At 53.2% G+C, this 26,464-nt stretch overlaps 6 protein-coding genes across 6 annotated transcripts; 3 read left to right on the top strand and 3 right to left on the bottom strand.

Moving 5' to 3' along the window:
- Positions 1-1,310: 1,310 nt before the first annotated feature.
- On the top strand, positions 1,311-5,342 carry COCSUDRAFT_17583 (SAPS-domain-containing protein; the record flags this gene model as incomplete). Its single annotated transcript, XM_005645923.1, has 8 exons — positions 1,311-1,515; positions 1,855-2,144; positions 2,430-2,687; positions 2,943-3,077; positions 3,401-3,661; positions 3,982-4,089; positions 4,444-4,689; positions 5,196-5,342. The coding sequence occupies 8 exons, from the start codon at positions 1,311-1,313 to the stop codon at positions 5,340-5,342; spliced, it is 1,650 nt and encodes a 549-aa protein (XP_005645980.1).
- A 3,183-nt stretch (positions 5,343-8,525) lies between these two features.
- Positions 8,526-9,872, bottom strand: COCSUDRAFT_56655 (hypothetical protein; the record flags this gene model as incomplete). Its single annotated transcript, XM_005645922.1, has 4 exons — positions 8,526-8,600; positions 8,758-8,995; positions 9,389-9,542; positions 9,851-9,872. The coding sequence occupies 4 exons, from the start codon at positions 9,870-9,872 to the stop codon at positions 8,526-8,528; spliced, it is 489 nt and encodes a 162-aa protein (XP_005645979.1).
- Positions 9,873-10,282: 410 nt separating this feature from the next.
- COCSUDRAFT_66884 (hypothetical protein) lies at positions 10,283-13,220 on the top strand (the record flags this gene model as incomplete). The annotated part of the gene is made up of 9 exons (XM_005645921.1): positions 10,283-10,412; positions 10,541-10,572; positions 10,820-10,905; positions 11,020-11,080; positions 11,191-11,519; positions 11,646-11,846; positions 12,113-12,244; positions 12,676-12,810; positions 13,077-13,220. Exons 4-9 carry the CDS (start codon positions 11,047-11,049, stop codon positions 13,218-13,220), a joined length of 975 nt encoding a protein of 324 aa, XP_005645978.1. The 5' UTR covers positions 10,283-10,412; positions 10,541-10,572; positions 10,820-10,905; positions 11,020-11,046.
- Positions 13,221-13,752: 532 nt separating this feature from the next.
- On the bottom strand, positions 13,753-15,765 carry COCSUDRAFT_56653 (hypothetical protein; the record flags this gene model as incomplete). The annotated part of the gene is made up of 4 exons (XM_005645920.1): positions 13,753-13,878; positions 14,157-14,457; positions 14,900-15,120; positions 15,418-15,765. The coding sequence occupies 4 exons, from the start codon at positions 15,763-15,765 to the stop codon at positions 13,753-13,755; spliced, it is 996 nt and encodes a 331-aa protein (XP_005645977.1).
- A 1,061-nt stretch (positions 15,766-16,826) lies between these two features.
- COCSUDRAFT_56652 (hypothetical protein) lies at positions 16,827-18,685 on the top strand (the record flags this gene model as incomplete). Its single annotated transcript, XM_005645919.1, has 4 exons — positions 16,827-17,138; positions 17,445-17,744; positions 18,068-18,229; positions 18,512-18,685. The coding sequence occupies 4 exons, from the start codon at positions 16,827-16,829 to the stop codon at positions 18,683-18,685; spliced, it is 948 nt and encodes a 315-aa protein (XP_005645976.1).
- A 296-nt stretch (positions 18,686-18,981) lies between these two features.
- On the bottom strand, positions 18,982-20,306 carry COCSUDRAFT_53987 (hypothetical protein). The gene is made up of 3 exons (XM_005645918.1): positions 20,013-20,306; positions 19,555-19,838; positions 18,982-19,368 (listed from the first exon to the last, which is right to left on the bottom strand). Exons 1-3 carry the CDS (start codon positions 20,286-20,288, stop codon positions 19,203-19,205), a joined length of 726 nt encoding a protein of 241 aa, XP_005645975.1. The 5' UTR covers positions 20,289-20,306; the 3' UTR covers positions 18,982-19,202.
- Between the last annotated feature and the right edge of the window lie 6,158 nt (positions 20,307-26,464).

The following is a 26,464-nucleotide window of genomic DNA, read 5'->3' as shown; positions in this document are numbered from 1 at the left end:
GCCGTAGCAATGACTCATGGTCGGACCCCACCGTGGGCGTGACGCGGCTTTCGGGATCATGACGGCTGCATGCCGTCCACATGTACATCATCAAGAAGTCATCCATGCCATGATGGGGCACGATGACATTCCCAAGGCCGGACAGGGATGATTCCAGGCGTAGAAACTCCCTTACAGGGTCATGAAGTATCATGCCCGGTACCGGTGTCATGACCGGTGTCATGACCGGATCACAGTGTCACATGCGGGTGACCCGCATCATGCATGATGCACCGGCCTCAAGCTCGTAGCTAGCTGCAGCTACTTGCCCGTCACTTTCAGCTATCCTGTGCCTTTGCCCAGAATGCTAGACTCACGTGTAGTATTCTACAAGATATTGATCCTGATGGCACTGGCCTCTGCGATCGAGGAGAGTCAGATTAGGCTCCCCTCCAGTGGTTGTGTGCCATGGACCCTCTGGCTGAATTGACGATGCAGAGCACTACCTTCATCACGTACCTTAAACGCATACTGAGAACTTGGGTCTCGTCGAAGCTCAATTGCCCTTCACATCAGAGAATCTAACAAAAGACGACTGACCAGGGCAATAATCCAGACAAGCAAGACCCAGCTTCCTGGACAAGGACAAGCAGACAAGGGTGACCAGAGTGCTTAACTCAGGACTCAGTATCTGTCTACCATAGAAGCGGTGAAGTAGCGTGGTTGACCTTTGCTGTCAGGGCACTGCTGCTGGCGTATTCTCTGTTTGGCGCCCCTGAATAAGCACTCTCAGGTGCAGTCCCCTTTTTGCACCTTCAACTTATTTGAACCAATCTATAATAAGCACCAACAACAGTTTGGGGCGCAGCAGCATCCGTCTCCTTCGAACATCTTGCTCCAGGGTTCCATGAGTTGTTACTGCGATCACGACTGTTGTGATGTTTTGCAATATATTTGGAATTTGAAGCCATGTTAAACACACTTGCTCTACAGACCATCCGTTGCCCTGACATTTGTGCTTTGGACTTGTTCCATCGGAGTGCAAGTTGTCTGCTCCCCAGATAGCAGAGATACATCTCAGCACGTCAACTGGGTGACATGCTGTACAATATCTAAGGAAATTGATGCAAAGAGACTGCAAGATGCAATTGCAACATGCGGTCTTTTCTGGTTTCTGACCGTAGGCTCTTCACCATCGACAGCCCCGAACTTGGGGTTGGGCAGGAAGCTGCAGGCCCATGTTTCCTCGCAGGAGGCTGGTGAGGCTGCCCAGTGCAGGATTTGCAGGACGTGAGCCTGAGCTTGCATTTGCAGGGAGAGGCCAGGGCAGGATGTTTTGGAAAGTAGCGGGCTACTCGCAGCCCTCTCCTCTGGAGGCCATCCTTGACATGGATGGGTTCAGCCTGGAGGATGTGCTGGACGAGGCAGACCTGATACAGGAGTGCAAAAGCCTAAATGGGCGGCTGGTCAACTTTCTGAAGGACCCCTCCACAGTCCGGTCCCTGCTGAGCTACCTCGTGGACATGCCTGGCCCAGGTCTGACCCCTGGCATGCTTGCTTGACACTTGTTCTAAGCAGGCTACCAATTGTTTGTCCAGATGCCCGTTGGCCATGCGAACCGTTAGGCAAAATTCCCAGTGGCCTAGCCATTAAGCCATTCTGAGCTGCTGCCTTGCAGCAAGCTCAGCTCATGTACAGCCTGCTCCATTGAACCATAGCTATTGCTTGTCGGCAAGAGGCAGTGTTGGGAGTGACTGCACACCATCTAGAGTGCTGCGTCAGAGGCCCTTTTCAATAGATCGATGGGGTCTGTCTGATTAATGCTGCTACCGGCAGATGATGCCTCAGGTCTTATGCATGGGGTGCTGTACGCAGGTGCGGATGAGAAGCAGCACTTCAAGTACGCCTTCACGTCGTGCGAAGTGCTCTGCTGCGAGGTGGACCAGATATACAGCGCCTTGCTGGACGAGGAGGAGCTCGTGGCCAAGCTCTTCTCCTTCCTGGACGCCCCCCGGCCACTAAATCTGACCAAGGCGGGGTACTTTGCGCGCGTAGTGCTGTGCCTGCTCATCAAGCGCGCGTCGGAAGTGCTGAGCTTTCTGGAGGCGCACCCGGCCATCATCGAGCGGCTCGTGGAGCACATCGACACTACCTCCATTGCCGAGGTAGTCTCTTCAGTCCGCTTCGTTGTTATCTTTCACGAGTTTGCTTGGCTTGCATTTGCATGCTGATGGCTGCCTGGCGCATTTGCTTGGTAACGGTGATATGTGGATTGCATGCCAAGGCTTTGAGCTGTGACATTCCATCTGTGTGCAACTAAGCCAGTCTATTGGGACTCCTATTTGTAGGGCATACCCCATACTCCTTGTGAGGCTCATGGGTGCAGAGCAGAGGGGTGCAGAGTAGAGGGGTGAGAGCGGGAAGCTAATGGGTGCCACGTGGCCTGTCAGGTGCTTTGCTCGACGATGGGCGCGGACGACCGAACGAACAGCGGCATGAGCGCCGCGCAGCTGACGTGGCTGGCCGACACGCGGCTCATGCCCGAGCTGCTTGCGCGGCTGGCGCCCGAGGCCGGCTTGGATGCGCAGAAGAATGCAGCCAGCGTGCTCGTCGCCATAGCGCGCACACCGCTGGCCGCGCCGCTCGCGCAGTCCTTCCTCGCGCCGCACTTCCTGCAGAAGCTTCTCGACTGCGCCTTCGTGCCCTTTGTCTCCGTGCAGGTGCGCGCCTGCTCTGGTACTGTGCCTCCATGAGGACTGGACTGGAAAGTCAGCTGGATTGTTGCGTATCCAGCTGACACTATAGCTGCCCTGCATGGAGGGAGAAGTTTGCATAGAGCTGGGAGACTTTCCCTCTTATTGGCACGTTAATTGTTGCATGGTCTCGGGACATGTTGAGCGTGGTAATGGTCACCAGCCTGCGGAGTAGGCATGCATGATATGAGATGGGGACGCAAGATTGAGATTGCGCGCATTGTGCAGGTGCTGGACGTATTGATAGCCTTGCTCAAGCCAAGGCTGGCCACTGAGAGGTGGACTAGGCAGGACGGCACGCAGCACGTGGATGCCTCGCAAGAGCTGGACTCCAGCATCAAGCAGGTTGCAGTGCAGGTGCTGCCTTGAACCATGTTTTACCCCCTGACCACTATGTACCTGAATTTGTGCTTGTCACGGCTAGGGCGACACTTCTCTAGTGACGGGCAACAGCTCACTCCTGATTGGGCAAGCGTCAGCTCTACAGCTGTACCGAGCTGTTTATCTCACTTGTCAAAGCTCACATGTGCGGCATTGGATTGGGATTCAGCCTGAGGTGTAATCTGCTATCTGATGTTGAACCCCCTGAAGTATCAACTGGATCTAAGCTTGAGGTAAAATCTGCTATGTCATGGTGAGTTGATGATGTGGGTAATCGTCATGTGCAGGGCATGGTGAAGCAGCTGCCGAGGCTGGTGGGGCTGCTGGAAGGGGGACTGGGGGGAGAGGAGGGAACGGCGCAGGAGACGCCGTTTGGCCGGCTGGCACCGCCGCTGGGCAGCGCGCGGCTGAAAGCGGTGGAGGCGATCTACGCGCTGCTGGCCATGGGCGACCCGGCAGCTGAGGAGGGAGTCATGGAGTCCGGCGTGGCCATCCGCTGCCTTGATCTGTTCACGCAGTTCCCCTTCAATAACCTGCTCCACCACAGGGTGCGGCCCCAGCATATTGTTGACCCTTTTCCTTGCTGATGTGTTGCACGTTGTGCGCCTGCCTCAAGATACGTGTGCCGATTTGAATTCCATGATGCAAGCTTCTTATGTAGCACTGCGCATGCAAAATTTCAAGGGCACAGATGCGGAGGTCTCCAAGGGTCCTAATGCTGCTCTTAGTTGGCAAATGCAAGAATGCTAGGCATCAGGAGGTTGGGGACCTTGACAAGTCTCATTCTCGCCAGTATACTCTCTCCATGCCAAGGATGACCTACAAAAGGAGCGCACGAAGATTGACGGCCGTGGTGTGTGCACAACAGGTGGCGGGGCTCATAGTGACGGCGCTGGAGAGGGGGAGTGACCGGCTGCTGCAGCATCTCATAGGCCCTGGGCAGCTCATACACTGGCTCACTAGCGCCCCCGAGCACGTCATGCCGCTGCCGCGCGCCTCTGACTCTTATGCAGGTAACCATCACTGATCAGCCCTGGCTACTCATTTTGCCTTGTTCTATGCATATAATGTTAAGGGAGATGAGGTGCCGGCTCGCGCACTGGAAACCACTTGGCAGCGTACATGCAACAACATGGCAGCGTACATGCAACAACATTAACTGGCAATTTACATTAAATTCAGAAGCCAAGGCATGGGAAGCAAGCCCTGCTTGGATCTGGCACTTGCAGCAGCAGCTGCTCTGTGACTTAAACTGAGAGGCTCCTTCATTCTATCAGGAGCTGTCCAGTTTCTCACAGCAGCATTTGTTGTGCGCACGTTCACAGGGCAGCGGGGGGACCTGCGGGCAGGCTACATAGGGCACTTGACGGCGCTGGGGAATAAACTGGGGGAGCTGGCGGGGCAACGAGAGCTGATAGCATCGGCGCTGGCGGGCAGCACGGAGTGGTCGATCTGGCTCCAGAAGGTTCTGCAGCCGCGCAACGAGCGTGAAAACGTGCACCGGTGGGCGTGCGGCCGCCCTTCGCAGCAGGACCTCGTGCAGCGGGGCAACTCGGCCGATGACTCCATGCTGGAGGTAGCCCTGAGCTTCTCTTCCACCCGCGTCAGCTAACGTTTTTTTAGGGTGACTGCATGAAGTGTTCAGGGCTGATAAAGGGTCGAAATAAAATAACCTAGATAGTGGCGAGGAGAATGGATTTCGAGAGGTTAGGCGCGCTTCAACCTCTCTGCATGTTCTTTCTGTTTCAGCTGGCTCCCATTCGTCTGCATTGCGGTGCCTCCATCTGTGGGAGTCCGGCATCTTGCATGCAGCCAAGTGTGCATCCCGCACAAGAGCGGCTTCACGTTCTTGCGTAGCCAGGCCAGGCTGGGTGTGCGACACTCCTGCGGCCGCACATCTCCAAACTCTGAAGTGCACACCAGCGCAAACCAGGGACTGCCGTATTGTCAGCACATTCAGTCACTGGGACTGCTTGCAAAAAGCTTGTTGATAGCGTTGTGGGGGTGCAGCACAGTGCAGCACCGAGGCCTGATATTGAATTCGCGTGCATCACTGACAGTATCATGCCGGTCCTGCTGCAGGATCTGGAAGGCTTGCCGGGGGACGTTGCTGGGGGCCGCGCGGTGCACTCGCACCGATACGCCGGCTTTGACAACGGCGACGAGGACAGTGATGACGATGATGACCTCGGCAGAGCCTTTGAGTCGGTGAGTCACCCCGTTGCTTGAGTATTTTTAGCCGTGTCGCATAAATTGCATCTCAATTCTATGTTTTTCTATGTCTTGAAGCACGTCCCCGGCTTCCCCTGATGGTGCCACTGCAGAGCAAGCACTTCAAAATGTCGCCACTGTCTTGTAGATCTTGGGGGACGTCTGCTTGTAACTGGCAGCATTGCCTCGGTGGCTGGTCGTCCAATTCACATGCTCTTGAAGAAAGGGGCCATAGTCACCTGAGTTAGTGCATGCATCATGAAGTGGCAATGACGTGGCGCCTGATGCTTCACAGGGGGATGACTACTTGCACAAGGAGGGCGTGGGCAACTTCCGGACGCTGCGGCTCTTAGGGGACGGGGACGGCGACGACTCATCCTCGTCCTCTGATGACGATGACAATGTGACCTCCCTGCACATCCCCCAGGACCTCATCCTCAAGGTGAGCCAAGCACTTTCATCCTGTTCTTTGAACACTTTTCCACTTTTCCATGTGTTCAAAGCATGCAGGGAGGGAATGCAATCAAGTCCTTGAGCAGATTTGCTCTCTGGGGGGCTCAGGATTGACTAAGTTCATGTGCTGCACTGAGCGATGGTTTGTCAATCAATCACCGTGATGCATTTGCTTGGGCAGGGGCATGATCACGATGACAACATGGTAATAATGGATATGGACGATGATGCGGTGGTTGTGGAGGACCCCTCTGCACAGATGGTGAGCCAATAATGGGTCCTTCTGGAATAAAAGCCGGCTGATCTGCCACAAATGTGCTCTTTGTGCGAAATTGGCATGACACAATCTGGTACCTCAACGGCCGGGAAGGCAAGTTGCCTTACAAGCATTCTTGCAGCACGGCAAGGGGAGTGTTGTGGCCTAAATGTACTGTTGGGACAGATGACATGTTTGCAATGAAAGAAGCAGGCCTGGCTTGGTGTGGGGGTAATTATGAACGTATTGAGCCTTAGGTGCATGGGTTAACAATGTTGTGTCCCGGTGTGCAGGAGTACGAATTCGATGCACTTATGCGAACGGCAGATAGCGAGCAATCAGGGGAGCAGTTTGAGCCATTCACGCAAGGGAGGAAGCAGGCGCCCTGGCAGGCATTCCCAGAGCCCTCCGCATTTGCCAGAGCCTCCGGCGGATCAGGTGCTGCACTAGCTCCTGCACTCGATGCTTCTGCAGTCGCTGCTTTGCTTGAAATGCCTGCGGAGATGCTCGGCGTGGTGTGCATGCTGGAGCTGAGTGTACCTGTGTGCGCGCTGCAGAGTGGGCTGCATTTGAGGACCAGGGTGCTCCTGCCGCTGCACCAGGTGTGAATCTCAGCTTTGAAGGGTCCACCACATAGGAAGAAAAAATTGTTGATCAGTCTCCTATCACCTGAGGCGTACCTAGAACCGTGTGACGCCGTGCGCGTAATGTTTTAAATGTGATGGGTGCAGAATCCGGGTTGGCGGCATTTGATGAGCAGACGTCCTTCTCCGTCGCAAATACGGCTTCGTCGGCAGCCGCCGCCGAGCCGATGCAGCTGTCGGCGGCAGCCGGCCCCGGCCACGGCGACGCGCGTAGCCACTCGCCGCCGATCGACATTCCCCTGGCGGCGGGGGGCGCGCAGTCCCCTCCGGGGGAGGGGGAGGACCCCGGGCTGTCGGAATACTCATCCTTCCAGTTCTGGCGCTCGCCCCCCGCCATGCTCAGCATGGCTGACGAGGCCGAGCTGGGGGACCTCCGGGAGGACCTGGAGGGGGGTCTGCCCCCCGCTGGCCCCTCCAAAGCGCACACCGACTGACCCCGACCGCCCCTTGCGCGCAGCCGGCTGGCCTGCAGCGCAGGGTGTCTCTTTGCTGTGCACTGTTGCGTCACGACAAGGTGGCGTGTCCGCCTGCATTGCTGTTGTGGGTGGCCCGAAGGACAGGACACTGGTGTACTGCAACGCTTGTGGGACTGCTCTCAGGCCTGCAAATGCACCGAGACTTGCTTGGGCATCTGTGACCAAAACAAAGTTGTCTGAGTCCGTGCAGCATTCTGCACTGTTGCAGCTCCTTGCAGTTCTTTCGGCGAGCATACAGCAGCGCTGGCACTTGCGATAGCTTCTTGCACATCTGATGGAGGGGAGCTTGTTGACCTCATTTGTCACGGTTTGGATGCTTGAGCTGTGAGTGAATTGGATACAATTTTGCCGAGGGTTTGCGAAACAGGCATGCTTGTATCTTGTACATTAGGGGTTGTAGCATGGAAGCAACTGAGTGCATCTGTTGCAGCCTGCGTCTTGTATCAAACAGAGAACTGCCTCCATTGCTTCATTTGTTGCTGAAGTGAGTTTTGTAGGAATGCCTGACAAAGGGATATGCTGGTCAGGATGTCTCATAAGTGTAATCTTAACACTTCCCTGGCTGGTGGACATCCTAAGTCTTTGAACTATTTCGGGAGGTTAGCCTTGGAAGCGCTTGAAAGGAAGCTAAATGCACACGGAATGAACACATGAGCAGATGAGAAAACCATCAATACATTGGCACTGTGTACATGTGCACTCATAACATCACTAATCAATTATTGCTAGCATGAAACGCCGCTGTGGATTTACTCCCTGAGGCTGGCAACAGATGGACAACACATAATACAAGGTATGCTGGAATGGTTCTCACCCCTTTCACTTAGAAAGTACGCCGGCTTCTTTCCCTCTGGAACATTGACATTTTGCTCTATTGGCCTTCACATGCAGCCTTTAAGAGATGAGGCATTCGCTGTCTAGTAAATTTTAGCCTGCATCTTCCATATACAATTTCCAAGCCAGTGCATGATTTGTCCTTGCCGTGCATAGGACATTTATCTAAAGCCCTGCCTTAAGTGTAAATGTCATTACCACGTAAGCTGGGTTGCTTTGAAGGTCAATATGCACATTGTTTTATTTTTGCCGCAGGGTCGAGGGAGGAGGGCTTTGGCCTTGATATCGTCCCATACTTTACACTGCGAGCTGAGGAGCAGGCAGCCATGTTTATTTATCAAATGTATATTGAGGACATCGATGTGCCCAATTGCTCTGGGTCATACTAATAGTACACACCACAATTCACTCTGCCTGTTGACAAGACCATCCAAGCAATGTACCAGAACAGGATGAGAACAGAGCAAAAATGTGATATTTGTATGTACATAGATCAGGAAGAAAATCCTGTATTTGCGGTAATCCAAATGCATGCACGCTACAAGTCGAGCTCTGCAAAGTCCGGGACCACATCATCTGCTGCAGGATTCCTCCAATTGCTTATTTCAATGTCCTGCATCGCACCCACAGCTTGAGTGATACCCATACACTAAACACTGTCAGGGTTGCCAATAACTGTACAGATGCTAGTCACACCAATGTGCTTCATGCAGGGCGTTGTCAGCCAAAAAAACTCCAATAGACAACAGGAATGAGGGATAAAAACCCACCTGGCTCAATTGACTTGAAAACACAGGTGCAGCGGTGCTGCCAGCCTCAAAGGCTTCCAGATGGGACCTCAACCCATACTCTGCTTGCTCGCGGGATGGAACGTTTGCAGCCGGGGCTGCTTGCTGACGCCGCAGAGAGGCTGCCTGTGCCTCATCGTTGTGGCTGCCAGCAGATTCCTGTGAAGCTCTTTTCGCTGTTGCGAATGGCTGTTGCTCAGAGGTCTGCTCCTCTTCGTGCCTGCCGTGCAACAATGTTGAGAATGCTGTGCACGGCACACAATGCGCGCAAGAGATGCACCTGTCAAGATACATGAGGAAGGTTCTTACACAACCTGTGGGACGGCTTAACAGAGAGACGCTGATATTCACCTGGGTGCTCTCTCAAGTGCGCTCAGGAGCTCAAGTGGACTCTTTGGAAGTGCTGCAGTAGCTTGTGATCTGCAAAATATGGCACTGGAATTACATTTCGCTATTGACATTTGAGCGTCCCACTACCATCATTTGATCAAGTTCACAAGAAATCATCTTCGGCTTAAATTCACATGCAGGACTCAGAACCAGACCACAACGCAACATGCACAAGACTTCAACACATGAGGATCGGATATCAGGGATGCGAAATGGTGCCCACCCTGTGGTTGTTGAGGCCGCCTGTGCAAGAGCTTCTGCTGCTGACCTTGCCAGTCTGGCGTGGGAGGGGTGTGGTGGCTCCAAACCATCGGCAGGATCCCTGACTTCAGGAATTGCCCCATCCTCCAAGGGCAATGTTGTGTGCTGTGCAGACTCTGCAGATAACGCATTAACCCGAGCAAGATTAAGTTTTGATACAGTGTACAAGCAATGCGCACAAGCAATACAGGAAGTGCAGGACTGTGACGCATCATTGCATAGCACGAGCCCTACACATTGACAGAACTCCCACCTGGTCTTTGATAGTGATTGCTGTTTTGATCACCATTGGCACTGCCTCGCTCTTCCTGGTTTTCTTGACTAGCCCAAGTGACCCCTGGTGCAAGAGTCATGCTGTCCCACAGGCCCGGCGCGTGTGGCTGTTCAGCCCACGAGTTCATCATGCAGATCACATCATCCTGACCTTCGCTATCTCGCTCAAACATCGCGTCACTATGTTCAGGGAAGTCTGCTGCCCGGGGCAGCCCTGTAAAAAAAGATTCCCTTCAGAAAAAGAATGAATTGTTTATGAAAGCAATTGCCTTTTATTCGCCAGAGGAGTTCCCAACCTGGCACGCTGGTATCAGGCGAGTCTGGAATCTCAATGCCCGTGCCAAAACTGAAATCAGAGGACTTGGGCATTCGACCAAACAATTTGTAAAGGTTGCAGACCGAGAAGGCGGTATGCTCTAGAAGTCCAAGCTAGCAAGATAGAAGTGGACAAGCCCCATCGATTGTTGCAGCTTCTTCAAGCGGCCTGTAGCTTCCTTCCAATTGGGCGGGACGCCACCGACCGGTTGGCAAGATGCCCATGTCCTTCCTTGGCCCTGCACACTCGTTGAAATTCTGCAATATTCATCAATTGTGATTAACGAGGGATTTGGGTGACTCCACAAGGTTCACACTTGCTCTCCCTTGAGATTGTCTTTCTGCCTTTGTCGTGATGACGTCTATTCAGGAAACAGTGGACACGCCAGCACCAGGAGGTGCGTTTTTATGTCATCATTTGTTTGTATTCCAATGTATATGTACAGATGATACCCTGATAGTGATCTTGGCTCTCTTCCCTGTCAGTTGTATCTGCCGGTGATGCTGACACCTTCTTTGTGTTCAGGGCCTGACGCAATCTCAGATTCAGCTCAGAAGGTAACCGAAAATCCCGATGTTCCTGCAATAGAAGCGGATGGCAGTGAAGACACACAGCCGGAAAGCGACAGCGAGGATGAGTTTTTTCCTGCTGACACTGATGCTACCAGCGTGAAGTTGGAGGAGGCAGGCACGGCCTCTCCTAAATGCAGCACCCAGAAGGGGCTACTGACAGCTGAAAGATGAGACATGCATATCAAAATGTATCTTGGGAAGTTTAAGACTGAGGGGTTCAGAGCTGTTGCAGAGAGGACGCAAGAGGAAGCCTTGAGCAAAGAGCAGCTCATACAGCGGCGACTGGATCATTTGCAAGAGCTGCAGGAACTGTACAAGGTGCGCTGACTTGCAAAGACCAAGCATGCCAGCAATGAGTGACAAGAAGTGTCTCATTAATTTATCTCAATATTTCTGTCACGCCTGTCGAGATGAACACTTACTGCGTTTCAGGCTGAGTTATGGGGCACGCTGGAGGAGATGCGCGCACGTTACCACCACTTCAAGGCCCCTGGTGAGTTGTTCTGCCCATCGGCTCCGTCACTGGCAGGATCGCTTGATTCACTAAGATCCTTCTGCGCTATGGCTCCCGCTGCTCACACAGCTCTGCGTTGCTGTGTGCAGATGGTGCAGCAGATGCAGATGGGTCTTCAAGTTTTCAATCCCTCCAGACGCTGCTGGGGAAGCGCAAGGCGCAGGAAGCCCCTGCGGCAAGCACAGGCGAGCCACAGGCAGCTGAAGGGGTACATGAGACAACAGAGGTGGATGTGGTCATGGTTGAAGCAGAGGCAGCGCCCAGCGACCAGTCGTCAGGCTCAAAGCAAGATGGCGATGGGACAGAGGCTGCGAGGGATGGCAGTGCACCCCGTGGTGATGGTGCAGAGGGCAGTAATCGGGTGGGGCCTCTAAGCTTTGGCTTGTGGCTGGACCCTGCTGCAAGCCTCCCCCAAAAGGTTAGCATGATGCACCTCCCGGACATACACTCAACATCCTGGAACATCTGCAACCGCAGTTTGCTCTACAGCTCATCGTTGTATGCTAGATTTGCCAATCAAAACACGGTGGTTTGCTGAATGCAGGAGATGAGGGGTAATAATGCGGATGCGGGAGATCCTCCGACATTCTCAGAGGCTGAGGACATTGTCCTGGCAGACAATGGCACGCCAGCCGATGCAGAAACTCTGACCACGCTGCGGCGGCAGACGCGCGCGCGGCTGGGCCGCATCGCTCGCCTGGAACAGGCGTGTGCTTCCACAATCACTCTTTTGCACAGCTTAATGGTGCATGCAAGCATAATAATTTGCGCAGCCCTTCTCAGCATTCGACCTCTTTTCCCTGCATGGATGAAGCCAGAATTGGGGGTTTATAGGAACTGTCCTGGATTATGCCTGGATTTTCCAGAAGCACTCACCACAAAGATAATGTTGGTGCTGTGTGAGCGGCATCGACAACTTGCGATGTCCTGACCCTGTCATGGGGATGCCAGTGTGGAGCCTCATTAAGGGATAAAAAGCATCACAACAAGATCCCCTGGTGCGCTGGTCAGGCGGCGTCTGCCAGCACAGCGCGCCAGCTGGACAGGGCAGGCGCGCTGGCAATGCTGTCAGGCAAGCGCGTGAGGTTTGTGATCAAGCGCTCGGCCTTCTCAATCGGCCGCCCCACCAGCTCCCACGGCGCAGTGAGTGCTTCCCATCCAAGCCACTCTTTGCTGCAATTCACCTGTCAAGCCAAAGAAGCCTGCGCGCAACATTAAGCTGCTTTCCACAAGCTGCTCAGCTTAATTTGGTTTGCACGCCCCACACATATGTTTCAAAAGCCTCCTAGCGCCTCCTTTGGCAAAACTTGAGCATTCGAGCTGGTTATTGTGGGAACAGTCCTGCCCTGTTTACCAATTGAAGCCCCTTCCCTTGTCTCCACCAACCACTGTACCACCCCACTGGTCAGGAATGGCTCTCCAGATGCGGTATTACCCAGAATCAGCGCTCCTTTGAATTTAAGCCAAGAGAGAATGCAGACAACAAAACAGAGCGCTAAGGAAGAGTGGAAGGGCTGCCTCGCAGGTGTAACAGAATGCATCAACATTTAAATTTGACAAAGCACTTCATGCAGGTGGATGTGGATCTGGGGCGGGAGGGGGATGCCTCGCGCGTGTCGCGGCACCAGGCGCGTGTGGCGTTGCGGCCAGACGGAGCCTTCGCCGTCACCAACTGCGGCCGCCGCAAGCTCCACATCAACGGCTGCCAGGTGCGTGTCATTAAACTCTGCCACACTAATGCTCATCTGCTCCTCGCCAGTGGCCGGGGGTGGCCGCTGGCAGGGGCCACCCCAGCCAAGCCGCAGACATTGGTATTCGCAAAAGACACAACAGACACTAGACTGGCTGGACTCATGCAGAGAAGACGGCATGTGCATTGCGCTGTAGCCTAATTACTTACTTCGGGATAGGAGGCTCTCTGTTTCACTTGCTGGGAGCCCATTCTGAAGCACTGTGCCGTGTGAAATTTGCGCAGGTGGATCGGGGCCAGTCGGCGGTGATGCAGCACTTGAGCCTGCTGGAAGTTGGGGGAATCCGCCTGCTGCTGCACATCAATCACAGCGCCGTGCGCCGCCTCCTCGCGCGCTCATCCTCCTTCGGGGACTTCCCCGGCAGCTGACCCAGCGACAGGCTTTCTGAATGACTTGAAGTGTAGTTTGAAATTTGAAATTTGAATAGTCATTCTGCAGGTTTGTGCCTTGGTTCAGCTGCAACAAACCCTTCTCTGGCACTTTGGCAAATGCATGCGTGGGTGCTTTGGGCCTTTTTTTTGGCTTTGTCTGTTGTAAGCCATTTCTTGTTTCGCAATTGAGGACTCTGAGGACAAATCTACAAAATGTTCTTTAGGTTTCTTTAAGTTGCAATTTTCGCCTCGGGCAGACAGTGAGTTGGCGGCCACAGTATCTATCATAACTCAGATCTGTCTCTTGAGCTCTCTCTCGAGCTGTAGCTTGGAAGTGTCAGCAATGACAGAACTAGCTAAGGAAGGCTGTTACCTGTCCTCTTTTCAATGCTGTAAACCTGTGGACATCAAAATAATCGTTCACGACAAACCAGTACCCCTAGCACGCATGGCAAAGTAGCAGCTCTTCCACAGCATGAGACTGAACAAGATCCACTACAGGACAGCCCAGCTTGAGCTAGACTGTTCATCAGGAGCTGAGCAGGCCCGCCTTCAGGTGCTGCAGCGCGCAGCCGAGCCATGCCAGCAGATGCTGCACCTCCATCTTTACTGTTGCGTCCTCCTGATGCATCGGGTACTCCCCATTCGCAATCACCTGCAGGATCGCCACAATCACTTGCAAGCTTAACATGCAGATATCTCCGTCCATGTATCCTCTTCATCTCTGCTTGCACTTGTGCAGAATTGAATTGATGCAGGCATGGACAGTCACCAAATCAAATGTGGCCGTGATGCACACAACACCTCTTGAACAGATTTTAATTCAATATCTACAGTCTTTTACGACATGTACCAGTCTCTTACAACATCTAGAGTCTCTGGGAACATCAACAGTCCCACAAAATAGTGAGTAAGTAAAGATATCTGCATCACCTGGTGCCCAGACACAATCATGGTCTGCCGGCTGAACATGAGCAGCCCGTGCTCGCGCGCCAGCGCATGCGCGGCCGCATTCACATAGAATATGCACTTGAGCGCGGCCGCCCCATGCACGGCGTAGGTGATCGGGTTCGCGTCAATCCAGACAACTGTCTGGTGCTGGAGTGATGCCATGTGGCGCGCCAGCCTGGCGAGCTCCCTTGCATGGTGCTCATACTCCTCTGGCTCATGGTAGCAGTCGTGGATGCCCGGGCTCACGAATAAGAAGTGTGGCCCTCCGCCCTCCGTCTGCCACCTGCACACCAGAGCCTTATTATTACTATCACATGCGTCCCTTGCCGAAACACAAGGTGCGTCTGCAGACAAGCCGATAGCATGACAAAAGCCTGTTCTTGTTGGACTCGCCAGATCCAAGCAGACCCAGTCAACAATGGGCACGGTGCTCGGAACCTATGCCGGCTCTTGCCAGCCAGGCTACAATCGTACATGCACAGAAATTGCACCCAGGGTGTTGCGCAAAGATGTCCAGAATGCAGACACCCCTTGTGCGGCACGAGCCTCGCACTGTTCTGTGTCCGCAACACGGATGTTGGATCTCTGCATTCTGCTCCTCAATATATACTGTTTTGAAAGCCATTGTGAATTTGGCGTCATCCTCTTTGCATGGAATAAGCTGGGTCAAGGAATCAAGATCTGAAGTTCAAATGTCTAGTATTCATGCCGGGAGAATGGCTCACTTGTTGTACAGCCACCTGTCGTAGTCCTCATAGATCAGGTGCTTCCAGTCATAGGTGATGTCGATGTTGTGGCCCATGCCGGTGTCGTTGTAGTGGCTGTGGCAGGTCTTTTCGTTCAGGTAGCAGGGAGTGGTATCCCAGGGCGGCGGCACATAGCTGTCCCGGACCTGCTCTGGGCACTCCTGCCGCGAGTGGTGCTTCAGCTCCGCATAGCCCGGCGCCTGCACAAGATCACATGTCAGGCACCCCAATGACGATGCTACTGCTACTCGTACTGCATTCTATCGCCCTAGCCTGCCTTCACATGCTGCAGGCTTGCCACAGCACACAGTTGTGATCCAGCACTGTCTCAATACTGTCTGCCTCTCCTCTTGCATTTCCAGCATGCAAGCGTGCATTTTATTTGCCGCTGCGCTGCCCTTGCAGAGCTGCTCTGATGCGCTCATTGCATGGCCGCACAGTGCGCGCTTTGCTAGGGAGGAAATTAGGATATCTGCCAGATGACAGTGCGCCCGCACCTGCGTCCTGTGAATGATGCCGTAAAACTCCCCGTAAACCTGCCGCAGGGTGGAGTCCCCAGCAAAGTAGATCCACTGGTTGGTGAAATCCACCGGCTTGTATTTCGTCAGGTCCAGGCTCTGAATGTCCGGGTACGTGGGGAAGAAGCAGGTCTTGCAGGGAGCCACCCCCTCAGGCGCCTGCTCTGTGAAGGGGCTCATGTCACACAGGGGCTGCTCTGCTGCGGCTGAGGTTGATGCATAGAGCAGCAGCAGGAAGCAGAGCAGCTGTTGGGGGGCCTGTGCTGCTGGGGAACTGGTGGGGCCCTCTGATGGGCACTTACCAGTCCTCCCAGCCCTGCACACCATCCCAGGGCGCAAAGCCCTGCAAGCAGAGGGGTATGCATGTGTTAGATCATAAGCAATGATGCAGACGTTGCTTGTTGGTGCATGGCCAGAGCCAGGGAGGCCCATATTAAGCAGAACGATCAAGCACTGGATTCCTCCTGATGAAGCAATCATATATTTTACGATGAAATGACTGGTAGAGCTGGTTACCTGCTGTTTAAAGATCTGCAGCCCACACAAGGTGCTCCGTTGAGAGCTGGGTACTCTTTTCCTTTCCGCCCGGATCGTCAAGGGGATGTGCGTGATTTCATATCAGTTATTATTTGGAGATCATCCTTTACATGTATCAATTGAAGTGATAACCCGAAGAGGTCAGGTTAGTTTCTAGCTACACGAGCAACTACATCCGTTCGGCAAACATATGCGTCTGATGCAAGAAGGGGCCGAAATATATGTAATTCAGAAATACAGATTGATATTGTCGCATCAGACATAATTCAATTTACGGACTGAAACACGCAGTGTCCAAAGCAAGTGCCAACCTGTCCGCGCTCTAGCAGGGTTACTAAGAGCCGCTATGCTTCCGACGGATTAAAACCGATCAGACACTGCCACTTCATTTCTGAGTTGATTAAAGTCAATTTATCATCATACCGTCATTCTCAAGCAAGACAAGATTATTTCGGGGTGCTCTTGGCTATCCTTCGAATACCATTGCTCGGTTTTTGCACTGTTTTCCCAGATCAGATTAATACTTGCACATCAAGGCCGTTGTATAAACAGCTAAAGAAACTTTCAATTGAGCAACGTGCCTCGCAAGGCTCTCTTCTGCGAGAGAAACCCAAGGCACCTTTTGGGCCTTCCCTTCTCAGGAGAATTATTCAACAGCACAGGTAACGGCTCTACATGGACGTGTACAATGCTACTCAAAGTAGAGCACGTCAACATTGCTGTGTAGCCCACAAGTGGATCCCTGCCCTGATGAACTATCTTTTCCTGCAGGGCATGACGCCTTGCTGGCTGTGAGGCACCCCAAGAGGTCAGGGCGCCTCAATGCACCTCGTGCATTGAAGGCAGCCCCTATGAACCACTCAAAGCACTCCCTCACGCATGCTCTCTTGCTGGCAGCTGTCGCGCTCAGCAGTGTGCAGCACAGCACAGCAATAGCCGCTAGCGGCGTCTGTGATCCCAAGTCTTTCGCGCCGTTCCAAGTGATCAGTGGCACGGCGGAGACTTGCGCAACGTGCCTCTTCCCGACCTACCCCTATGCCAGCTCCATTGACGTGGCAGCCTACCCCACCATGGACTTTACCGACCGCTGGATCTACTTCCTGGGAGATGTCACCGTGCGGCAGATCTACGGCGAATTTGCCGCCATCGTGCACAACGCCCAGGTGCGCCAAGCTTTGACCTTGAGGCTCCTCTGCAATCCAGGATGTTCTGCTTCTGCCATCCAGGTCCAAGAGGCGCCATTGCAAGGTTTTTTGGAAAGGGGTTGCATGCTTATAACGGCCATCAGTTTCATATGCGATCGGGTGCTGTCTCTTCCCTGATCCAGGCCCTGTGCTTGCCTCCCCCGCCCAGCCTATTTTGGGGGTCCATGGGGGCTTGCTTATCCAGGAACCAAGGCCCAAGTCACTTGAATCTGCAGGGCTCAACACATAGGCAAGCTTTGACAAGCTTATGTGCGCACACTGCAGCTGGGAGACAAGGTGGGCCCGCCACTGCACCACTCGCAGCACGACTGCACAAACCAGTCCCGGCGGCTCGGCTACGTTCCTCCGCCGCACGATCGCACGCCGTGCTTCCTCAACGAGCGCTCCTGCAGCAGAGCCTTTGCGCGCACGGCCATGGGCCACAACGTGACCCTGACTTATGACTGGAAGCACCTCGCCTACGAGGACTATGACCGCGCGCTGTTCAAGTCCTGGGCTGCTGAGGGCGGCCCGGACTATGTGATTCTTAGCCCCGGCGCGCACGACTGCTTCCATGAGCCCGAGGTGAGCGCAGCAGAGATGCATTTTGCCTATTCAGTTCGGCGCATATTCACGATTTTCCCTGGTGGGAGATGTGTCTGAGTGTAAATATGACACTCTCAAACACAATAAAAGCATTGTCTATCTGATGGCTGTTCAATCTTCGTGTGACAGTGCATCTGCTCGACAGAGTAATGCACCGCAGCAGATTGTCTGAATGAAGGGTTTCTTAGGCAAAAGCTGGACTGGCCTGAGTGCGGTGTCACGGCTACTCTACAAAAGTGCCGCTGCCTGCTTGGCAGCATTCAATCAAGGGATGGAAGCCAGGTGTGCATGTGCGTGTGCAGGACTACAAGCACCACAGCTTGCAGCTGCGGAGGCTGGCGCGGCACCTAAACGAGCTCAACCAGACGGTCATCTGGGTGGACATCAACCCCATGACATTTGCAGTACACGGCGCGCCCGCCCTCAAATGCGCGCTGAACGTCAATGCGGCTGCGCATGCACAGGTGAATCTTTTGCACATAGAAGACGGGTTTTATTCTTTTCTATATCATGTATGAGCCAAATTTTGTTGATTGATGCCATAAGTTGATGCACATCTGATGCGAGCACTCTTCAGCACCATGCATGCCCGCTCGAGGAGGGATTATGAAGACTGCACGGCAGTGTGCAAGACTGTCCTCTGCAATGACATCGTGGGCTAGATTGGGGATGGGACAGGTGGGATCATATACCAAAGCCCGAAATCGTCAAAATCACCGAATTTGGTTGGATTTGTGCGGGTGCAGGCGAGGGAGCTGGGTTTCTACATGTTCAGCCGGCAGACCATGATCACGTCAGCGGGGCAGCTTGATGAGAATGGGCACTACCCGATGCACCAGCCGGATGCAGTGGTCAAGGAGGAGGTGGAGCTCATGCTGGCCTGGCTCACTTGCATGGAGGAATCTAAAAGGAAACGATAGCAGGCCTTGTCACAGCTGGCGACAGCAGCTGATATCGACCAAGTGTGGAGATAGTCAATCGATGTTTGAATGATATGCGTGTCACTTTGATGTCGTTTTGTGGCGTAGCTTCAGTGACGTGTCTAGAGAGAGAGGATTGCAAATGTCAAGGCAGATCGAGCGTCAGAGATAAGAGAAAGGGCTGCCTTGCAAGTGCACACGAAAATACAACAGATTCTTTTCGCTGATGCTGTTGAGTTAGGATAAAGGATGTGTCATTGCACAGTAGACATACTGAGCCCGGTACGGGCCAGAGTGAGAGGCAAAGCAGTGTTACAGCACTGCTGATGTCTGGGTGCCTTTTGGTTGCTAAATCGATTGGTGACTGCATGACTGCGGACAGAAGAGCATCCGGCAAGTTGCTGCCTGGGTGCAAATGAATAACTTCAAAGCTTGATTGCAGCAGCACTGCAATGGAATATGATACACTGGGCGTAATTGCGCCAGGACTGTTCAGAGCTAATTTCAAAGTCAAATGTCAAACCGCATCAAAGTCCAGCGGTCCGCTGTGGTCGTACACGCGCATGCCCATGGAAGCCAGAGGGTGCCTTTTAATAAACCTCCCAATCTGCTTGAGCATTTCCCTTGACCCCTCATTCTGGGGCGGAGGGAAGGGTGTGCTGGGCACCGGCATTCCCAGAAACCTGTAGCATCACAATTGCTGCTTCAAATTTCTATCTAGAACGGGCGTTTGTATCTCTTTTGTCTCAAAGCCAGCAAGGCAGCTGCTATGCTTATGTGGCAATGCATGCTCTGTCTCAGGCTGCGATTTCTAAGACACTATACATGTCTGCTTCTGTCATTTGCAAATGGGGGCCTGAGAAGCGCACTTTGCAAGAGGCTCCCAGCCATCTTGAGGCCTCCAGATGAGCAGCCGCTCCTCTGGTATTCGTGACTTGACCTCCTCAGTGTGCATATTGAAGGCTCGGACGCAGTTCTCTTTCGAAAGGTCCCCCTTGAACATGTAGTCGAGGCCCCAGCCAATGATGGCTGTGTACTGGCGACCCAGCTGAGTGGTCCAGAAGAACGGACGCAGCACCCATCTGTGCAGTCGCACAATGACGTCCTGCACGCTCGCGTACCATGTCTCCGGATTCCTCACTGTCAAGATGACCTGCAAGACAGGGACGACAGTGCAGACTTCAGGCATCGTGTTATTCAGGGGTGATGCAGGATCAGTGAGCTCCCCAGTAAGGCTCATGACCACTAAGAGCAACATACATGCATGGGATTTCTTGCTTCATCTGCATTCACGTACATAGCTTGAGGTGAGAATGCTGCTGCCCACCTTAGCTGTTGGGTATGCGTCCAACAGGACGGGGATCAGGCCCGCTGGGATGTCTACGGCCGCTTTGTATTCGTCAAAAAGCTGATGTACAGGAAAATCTTTTCGTTGTCCCACACCATAGGCGTAGCACTGCTTCCGGAACTCTGGGAGGTAAGGGATGAAGCGCCCGTGGAAGCACGGGCCGAAACCGAGGATGTCCAAGGCTACTTTCAGTGATGATGTTCCTGTGCGACACCATCCCACACCCAATACCTCGGGACCGGTATTGTCCGCCATGATCACCTGTACGTGTCCATCTGCTGCTAGCTTTGGTCGGAGGTTTGAATCTTCCGACACACTTCCGGAACCGTGTCGGAGATTACTACAGCAGTACTAATATCTGGAAGCAACATTCAAAGCTCAAGCTGTCAACAGACTCAATCGGATTGGGTGAGAAGCTAAGCAATAACCTACTCAATCTTGATCCGGCATAGGGGTGCCGCCAGATCGAACATTCCCCAGAAAAACCCGCTCGTTGGCTTGGGATTTCCGTTCAACAAAGCCCCAGGTTTTCAAACAATCTTGATTGGGCTGATGTCCAACTAAGATCATTACAGAAAGCATTAATGTACAGTAGAAGACCCCATCGAGCGCTGTGTGTCTCACACGGCACCAGGTTAGTCGTCCTAGCTAGCCGATCCTGGCAGGTCCTTAGTGGTTTGTTGTGGATGCTCGCAATGTCAGTCTTTCAAGTGTAGTTCCAGTTTTTGTTTAGGGTGCTTCAGTACAATACATGACTGCACACGCTTCTACATGATCGTTGTGTGCGCCTCACGAGTGTGCCTTCCTCTGCAGCAATGTGTAAGGTCCTGCACCCGGGGGATCTGCGGTGGGACAGCGTCTTGGTCATTCTCCTTGTCGTACTAACAGGTCAGTCCTTGCTAGCTGCACGGCAATGTTGTTTTGCTCGTTCGCCACTGACCGACCTGTCATGAGATTGGGTTTAGAGAGCCACCAGGCTTATGCCTTTAACTAGCAGGCTGACTGCAGGCACTGAGGCTTCACGGACACAGCAGTCCTTGAGAAACCTGAGGGACTTAAACCACTATGGCGCGCAATGGCCAAATCGCGCTTCAGCCGAAGAGTCCCACAGCTCGAGGACGCTTCAGGAGGTGCCAAATTTCCAGAAGCCTGCAACGCCCACCTTCGCGGTGTTCTCGGCCCTGCATGACACCATCTTGGGGGAGGTGCGTTGACCAGAACTTTCTACCAATCTTGCAGTGTGATCTCCATGTGCCCACATGCTTTCTGCACGATTCCTGCAAGTCTTCTGATTTCCCATAGACTAGACTCCCTTCAACAGCATGATACCTTTGACCACAGGCTAAAGGCTAGCAGGCTCCCATGTGGAATCTGCAGAATAGCACATGGCCCTGCTGCCTGAATCTTTGAAGTCAGTAGTACACCACGATTGGACGTTTTAGAGCCATCTTATTTGTGTCAGGTGAGGGTGATAGCGGAGGTGTTTCCACTGGAGGTGTGCGCGTCGGTGGCCACCTGCCAGCTGGACGGTCCCTCAGGGCACCACGATGTTGTGGCGATGGTGCGGGCCCCTTTCGACACGTGGAGCGTTTCACAGCCGCAGCTGCGCGAGTGCTTTGTCGCCTGCCCGCTGCCCAAGCCCGGCCTCAAGTTCAATTGGGTGCACCTCAGGCGCGCCCGCGGTCTTCCCTGTACCCACTTGCACACACGCCCTCGCTGCTAGCGATCCATACGAGGGCATTTAGCATGACTCAGCCAAAGAGCTAAAGAATTTCCCAGACCTTGGCATTGCTAAGACACACGATACTTTATGAGCCGTAGTCGGGCGTTGTTCAAGACTAGCTCACACTGCTGTCTGAGAGCTTGTTGCACCCACGTGGGCACAGACTCACAGATTCTGATGAGGCTTTGTGAAGACAGACAGAAATGAGGGAAGGGAATGCCTCTGCAGGGATGCAGAGGATCGGCTGGTGAAGTCTCATTTGTTAGAGGAGCTCGAAACGCCGCGCAACGCGACTCATGAGCACCCCAAGAAGAGCATTGGAGTGTGCGTGGGACCGGTCTTCAGCGCAGCACCCACCTTCCTGGGTGAGCCAACCAGAGCTGCGTCTAATTCGGCCGTTTCCTTATTAATCGACACATCACTCCTACATAATAAACAGCATGCGCTGTATGATTGCCGAGTCAGAAGGAACAGCTATGCCGTCCTTTCTTTTGCTGGTTACTGCCGAAGTGCCAGATGGCTTTGCTTTGCAAGCCCCCCGGAGACATGCTTTGAAAGGAGCACCTTGCCCCCTGCCGAGTGCCTGGCGGGTCTTCAGGCATCCTAAGGCTGAGACAGCAGATGAGACCTCAAGTTTTGGTACTGCATGAATCTTAAAGGATGACTTATTGTGAACATGGGTGACATCATGTATTGCCTGGTGTGCGCAGACTGGGTGCAGTACTATGCGGATCTGGGGGTGGAGGGCATACACATGTATGCGGTGGTGGCAGATTTCATCCTGTCGCCAAACGGCGGAGGATACATGCACAACCCGGGGAATTACAGGGCGCTGAGCATCGAGAACCACCGGCTGCTGCGCTGGAAGATGTTCCACCCGTCCCCCTGGAGCTTGCACTACTATGGCCAGTGGCTCATCTACAATGATTGCGCCTTCCGCTGGCGCCACTACTATGACTATTTGCTGTTTGTAGACCGGGACGAGTTCCTGCACTTTGCCGGCAAGCAGCCGCACAAGGTGCGTGCTCACATATTGGGTGCTGCAGACAACTGAAAGGAATCCATGACCGTGTTTGTAAAACATTTAGCTGCCTGTGGATTGTCTTGTTTCGGTCACCCACCTATCAATGGTACAGTGCACAGAGAAGCCAGTCTGAGACTGCAAAGACTAGCAGCATTTTGGTGGTGCATGCATGCATGCAGACGTCTGTGGTTAATTTCCAGGCGGCTCCAAAATAGATGGGTGTCTGCAAATGCTTGGAGGACAGCTATGTTGGGATCTGGCTTGTACGAGAACTGATCGCCTTGGAGTCAGCGAAAGGCTTATGGGGCTTGCGGCTATGACTGAGGACTTTAAAAAAAAATTCCACCAGACAGGATATACTGAGGAGTGTCATGCGTGCAGGTGAATCTAGTACAGGAGATAGCGTCGCAGTTCCAGCCCAAGACGGCATCCATTGCATTCTTTGGTGCATTGTACCCAGTGCGCTGCCTGACAAAGCGCGTGCAGCTGCTGGGCTCGCACGGCTCGGCCGACGGCAAGAGCCCTCTTGCCGGCCTCGACGACCTTTACACACAGGTGATTCACCGTTAGTGATTTATTTCCCAAGGTTGACATGACAAGACTGTTGCCAGAGCCCATGACATGCAAGGACATGGCCAATTCCAAAGGAAGTGAGCGCTGCGATCCTTGAAGAATGCCTGGTTGCTGGCTAGGCCAGGCTTGCCTTCTCGCATGCTCGCATTTTCTTGAAAAATTCATGGCTCAATTAGTCATGCATGTGGCAGGTGTACGAGGGATATGATCTGTGGGGAGAGGACAAAAGGCAGCCCGATTTTGCCAACTGTTCCACTACATATCACGGCCCCAAGGCCGGCCGGGCATGCCACCCCAAGAGCATCATCCGGCCGCTCGCCATCAAGGACATGAACGTTCACTTCCTGGCAGGTGCGCATCTTTTTCCTTTCCCTCTCCAGTACTGTAAACCACAATTTACACACCGCCAGTGCCTTGCAGGGAAGCAGCCTAAACTTCTGTTCGATCTTTGCTATTTCAAAGCTCTGATTGTTGTCTGAGCATGAGCGAAAAACCTTTAGAAAGGTGTTCCAGTGGCTGATTTGAAGTGGCGGGGATTGCTGCAGGGGTCCAACCTGGGTTTGATGAGCAGCCAGTGGCAGTGGATCCCAAGGTGGCATTCTTGAAGCACCTGAGGTGTCTGCTCACGCCGACTGGCAGCGAGTGGGAGCAGAATGTGACTGCACCGCTGTGTACACCGGAGGCGAAGCCAGACCTCAGTAAGAGCACCAGAGGCGGGGTTTCCATGTGCTCTGCATGACTCTGGGACCTTTGTGGGTGATCGGGAAGAGTTTTGCCTTTTGGTGCACATGTTGTACACCGTGTGTCACAGATCGGCCCCGATGGCTGTCATTCAGGTCCCAAAAAGACCACCGATTACCGAAATGTGTCTCTCTAGCCTATATCTCACACCGACACCGTGGTGACGAGAATTGTTGGAGCCCATTGCCATTGAGTGATTGTGGTTTTCTGGCATGACAATCGCAACAATGCCACACTATTGTGACCGAGTGCGCTCTGCTGAGTCAAAGTAGATCAAAAGCCATGACAGACTGCCGGGGCTAGACAGGGTGCTTTCCTTGGCAGCCTTGAGCTGTTTCAAGGATATGTGCGCGCATGCGCGCTGCAAAGGAGGTATTGAGTAATGAGGTAAGGAGGTATTGAACCCCCCTTTGCTGGTTGAACTCTGGCCGCATTGCAGGTCCACGGTGCTGGGGAGGCCCGATAGCAAGGTTCTCGCAGTGCGCAAGTATCTTGGTGTCACTATTTGTGGTAGCGCCGAATGACCAGGTGACTGGGTCATTACTGTCAGCACACTGCCAGCTTGCACCGCCGGGGCAATCCATTGAGTAAGGCTGATTGGCACTTCTGCTTGACCCACAAGGGTCTTCCCTGCCGCAGTCATCTCCCACACACCCGGGGGAACCACTTGACGGCTATAGCAGCTGCAACTTTGCAAGGGGATTTGTACGTGTTGCATTCTATTGGTTCTCGTAGAACCCCGCACTCAAATGTGAAGCGGTAGCGCCCCCCAAAGTTGGCAAGGCCAAGCTGGCACAGAGCTGCAACTGAAAACTCCTGGGAATTTGAGACACTTCCAGTAGCTTTTTGCATCGGTGTCCAAGCAGGTGAAGTCTCCGCCACCACCACAGTTGGCAATCACTTCTTTCCCTTGAACGATGCTGCTTGAACATATGTCCACACCTTGGCAGCCGTTATTCCCTGTGCAATCGGCCGCTGCACGAGTGCTGCCAGCAGAGCGGTCCCTACTCGATAAATTATGCAGCACGGCATCGCTGCAGATGTCTTGATCGTCCTGTCGTTTAATCCGTGACTTCAAAAGCAAACAAAACGGATGTCAAACGCACACTCGAAACCCTTTTCCAAAAATTGTCGCGAGAAACCTCTCGTCAATTGTAGCTCGTGAAATTCTGTGCTTCCTCGTTGGTCACTCTACATCAGGCAATCTCTTTTCACGGATGGCTACAAAAAAGTCGCTGAAGGGCTTTCCATAGCTTGCGATCGGCGTCAGGTCTACCTGACTGATCTCCGCTGGAATTATGCAACGCTCAAGAAAATCGCGGTGGTCAATTATGATTCAGATGTTATTATGCGATATACCGACTCGACGGTCGAATCCAAAGCGAGAAAGGCGACAATGATAGACGTCCGAACAGTGGAGCAGTACAAGTTTGCAACATAGTCTAGCTTGAAGAATTAACGTACCGATACTTCTGAAGATCCAGAAAAGCCTCCTTGCTTTCAGAATTCTTATCCTGCAGGGAGCTCGGATTCAGGGACAATCTTTCATCAAGCACCGGCCGTACGCGGAATACTATCAACGTGTTCCATAAATCTGATCCAGTCCTCTGGTCCTAAGTCTAACATTCATCTTGTCAATTAAGAATAATTGACCAGCCTTGACGTCGGACAGAGCACATGAAGAGAAGCTTGCGCCCATACTCGGAAAACCTTGTTTCACGATAAGTTTAGGGCAAGATGGAGAAGTATCGCACCAGGCGTGGCTAGAAAGATGGATCGCAAAATCCTCGCCGACCTCCTCAATCACCTCTACCCAGTGCAGAACGCACAGTCCTCTGAGAGTGCCAATCTGAAAGGCCATTTTCTCTCGTGACGTCTGTCCTTCGGACCTCTCGGCTGCGCCCGTAGCACTTGAGGAGGGACCCCCCGGGGTAGCGTAAGACAGAGCAATTGTTCTTGAGATCACTTTCCCTCTTTCATTCTCGTAGCAACGAATACATTGTTCACAATATTGAGAGCCACATCAAAATCTGCCTGTGTCTGTTCACACGCGATCGCTGCACTCTTTCGGAAATTTGTCGGTTGACTGATCTGGTTTTGATCGTCCGCTTAAAAGCACTGCTTCAGCATCATCTGTACAAAATGACATTCAGATGTCCATTCGCTTCCTTCAAAGAAGGCATTCCCGGACAGCTTTGCGGAAAAGGTGCAAGACAGGGGAGGCTCGGCCAGAGGTGAAAAGCCAGGAACCTTTTAGGAGCACCTCGACATTAGTTCTGTATCACACTCCAATGTGTTTGTGTCATGAAGCAATGGAAACATAGGGAATCTTGCTTGCCAAACCTGAACATCAGCCCAAAAGCTGCTTGC

Source organism: Coccomyxa subellipsoidea, assembly GCF_000258705.1.
Source record: "Coccomyxa subellipsoidea C-169, whole genome shotgun sequence".
Taxonomy (NCBI): Eukaryota; Viridiplantae; Chlorophyta; class Trebouxiophyceae; family Coccomyxaceae; genus Coccomyxa; species Coccomyxa subellipsoidea.
Note: the sequence above shows the minus strand (reverse complement) of the source record. Positions and strands in the feature narration are given on the sequence as shown.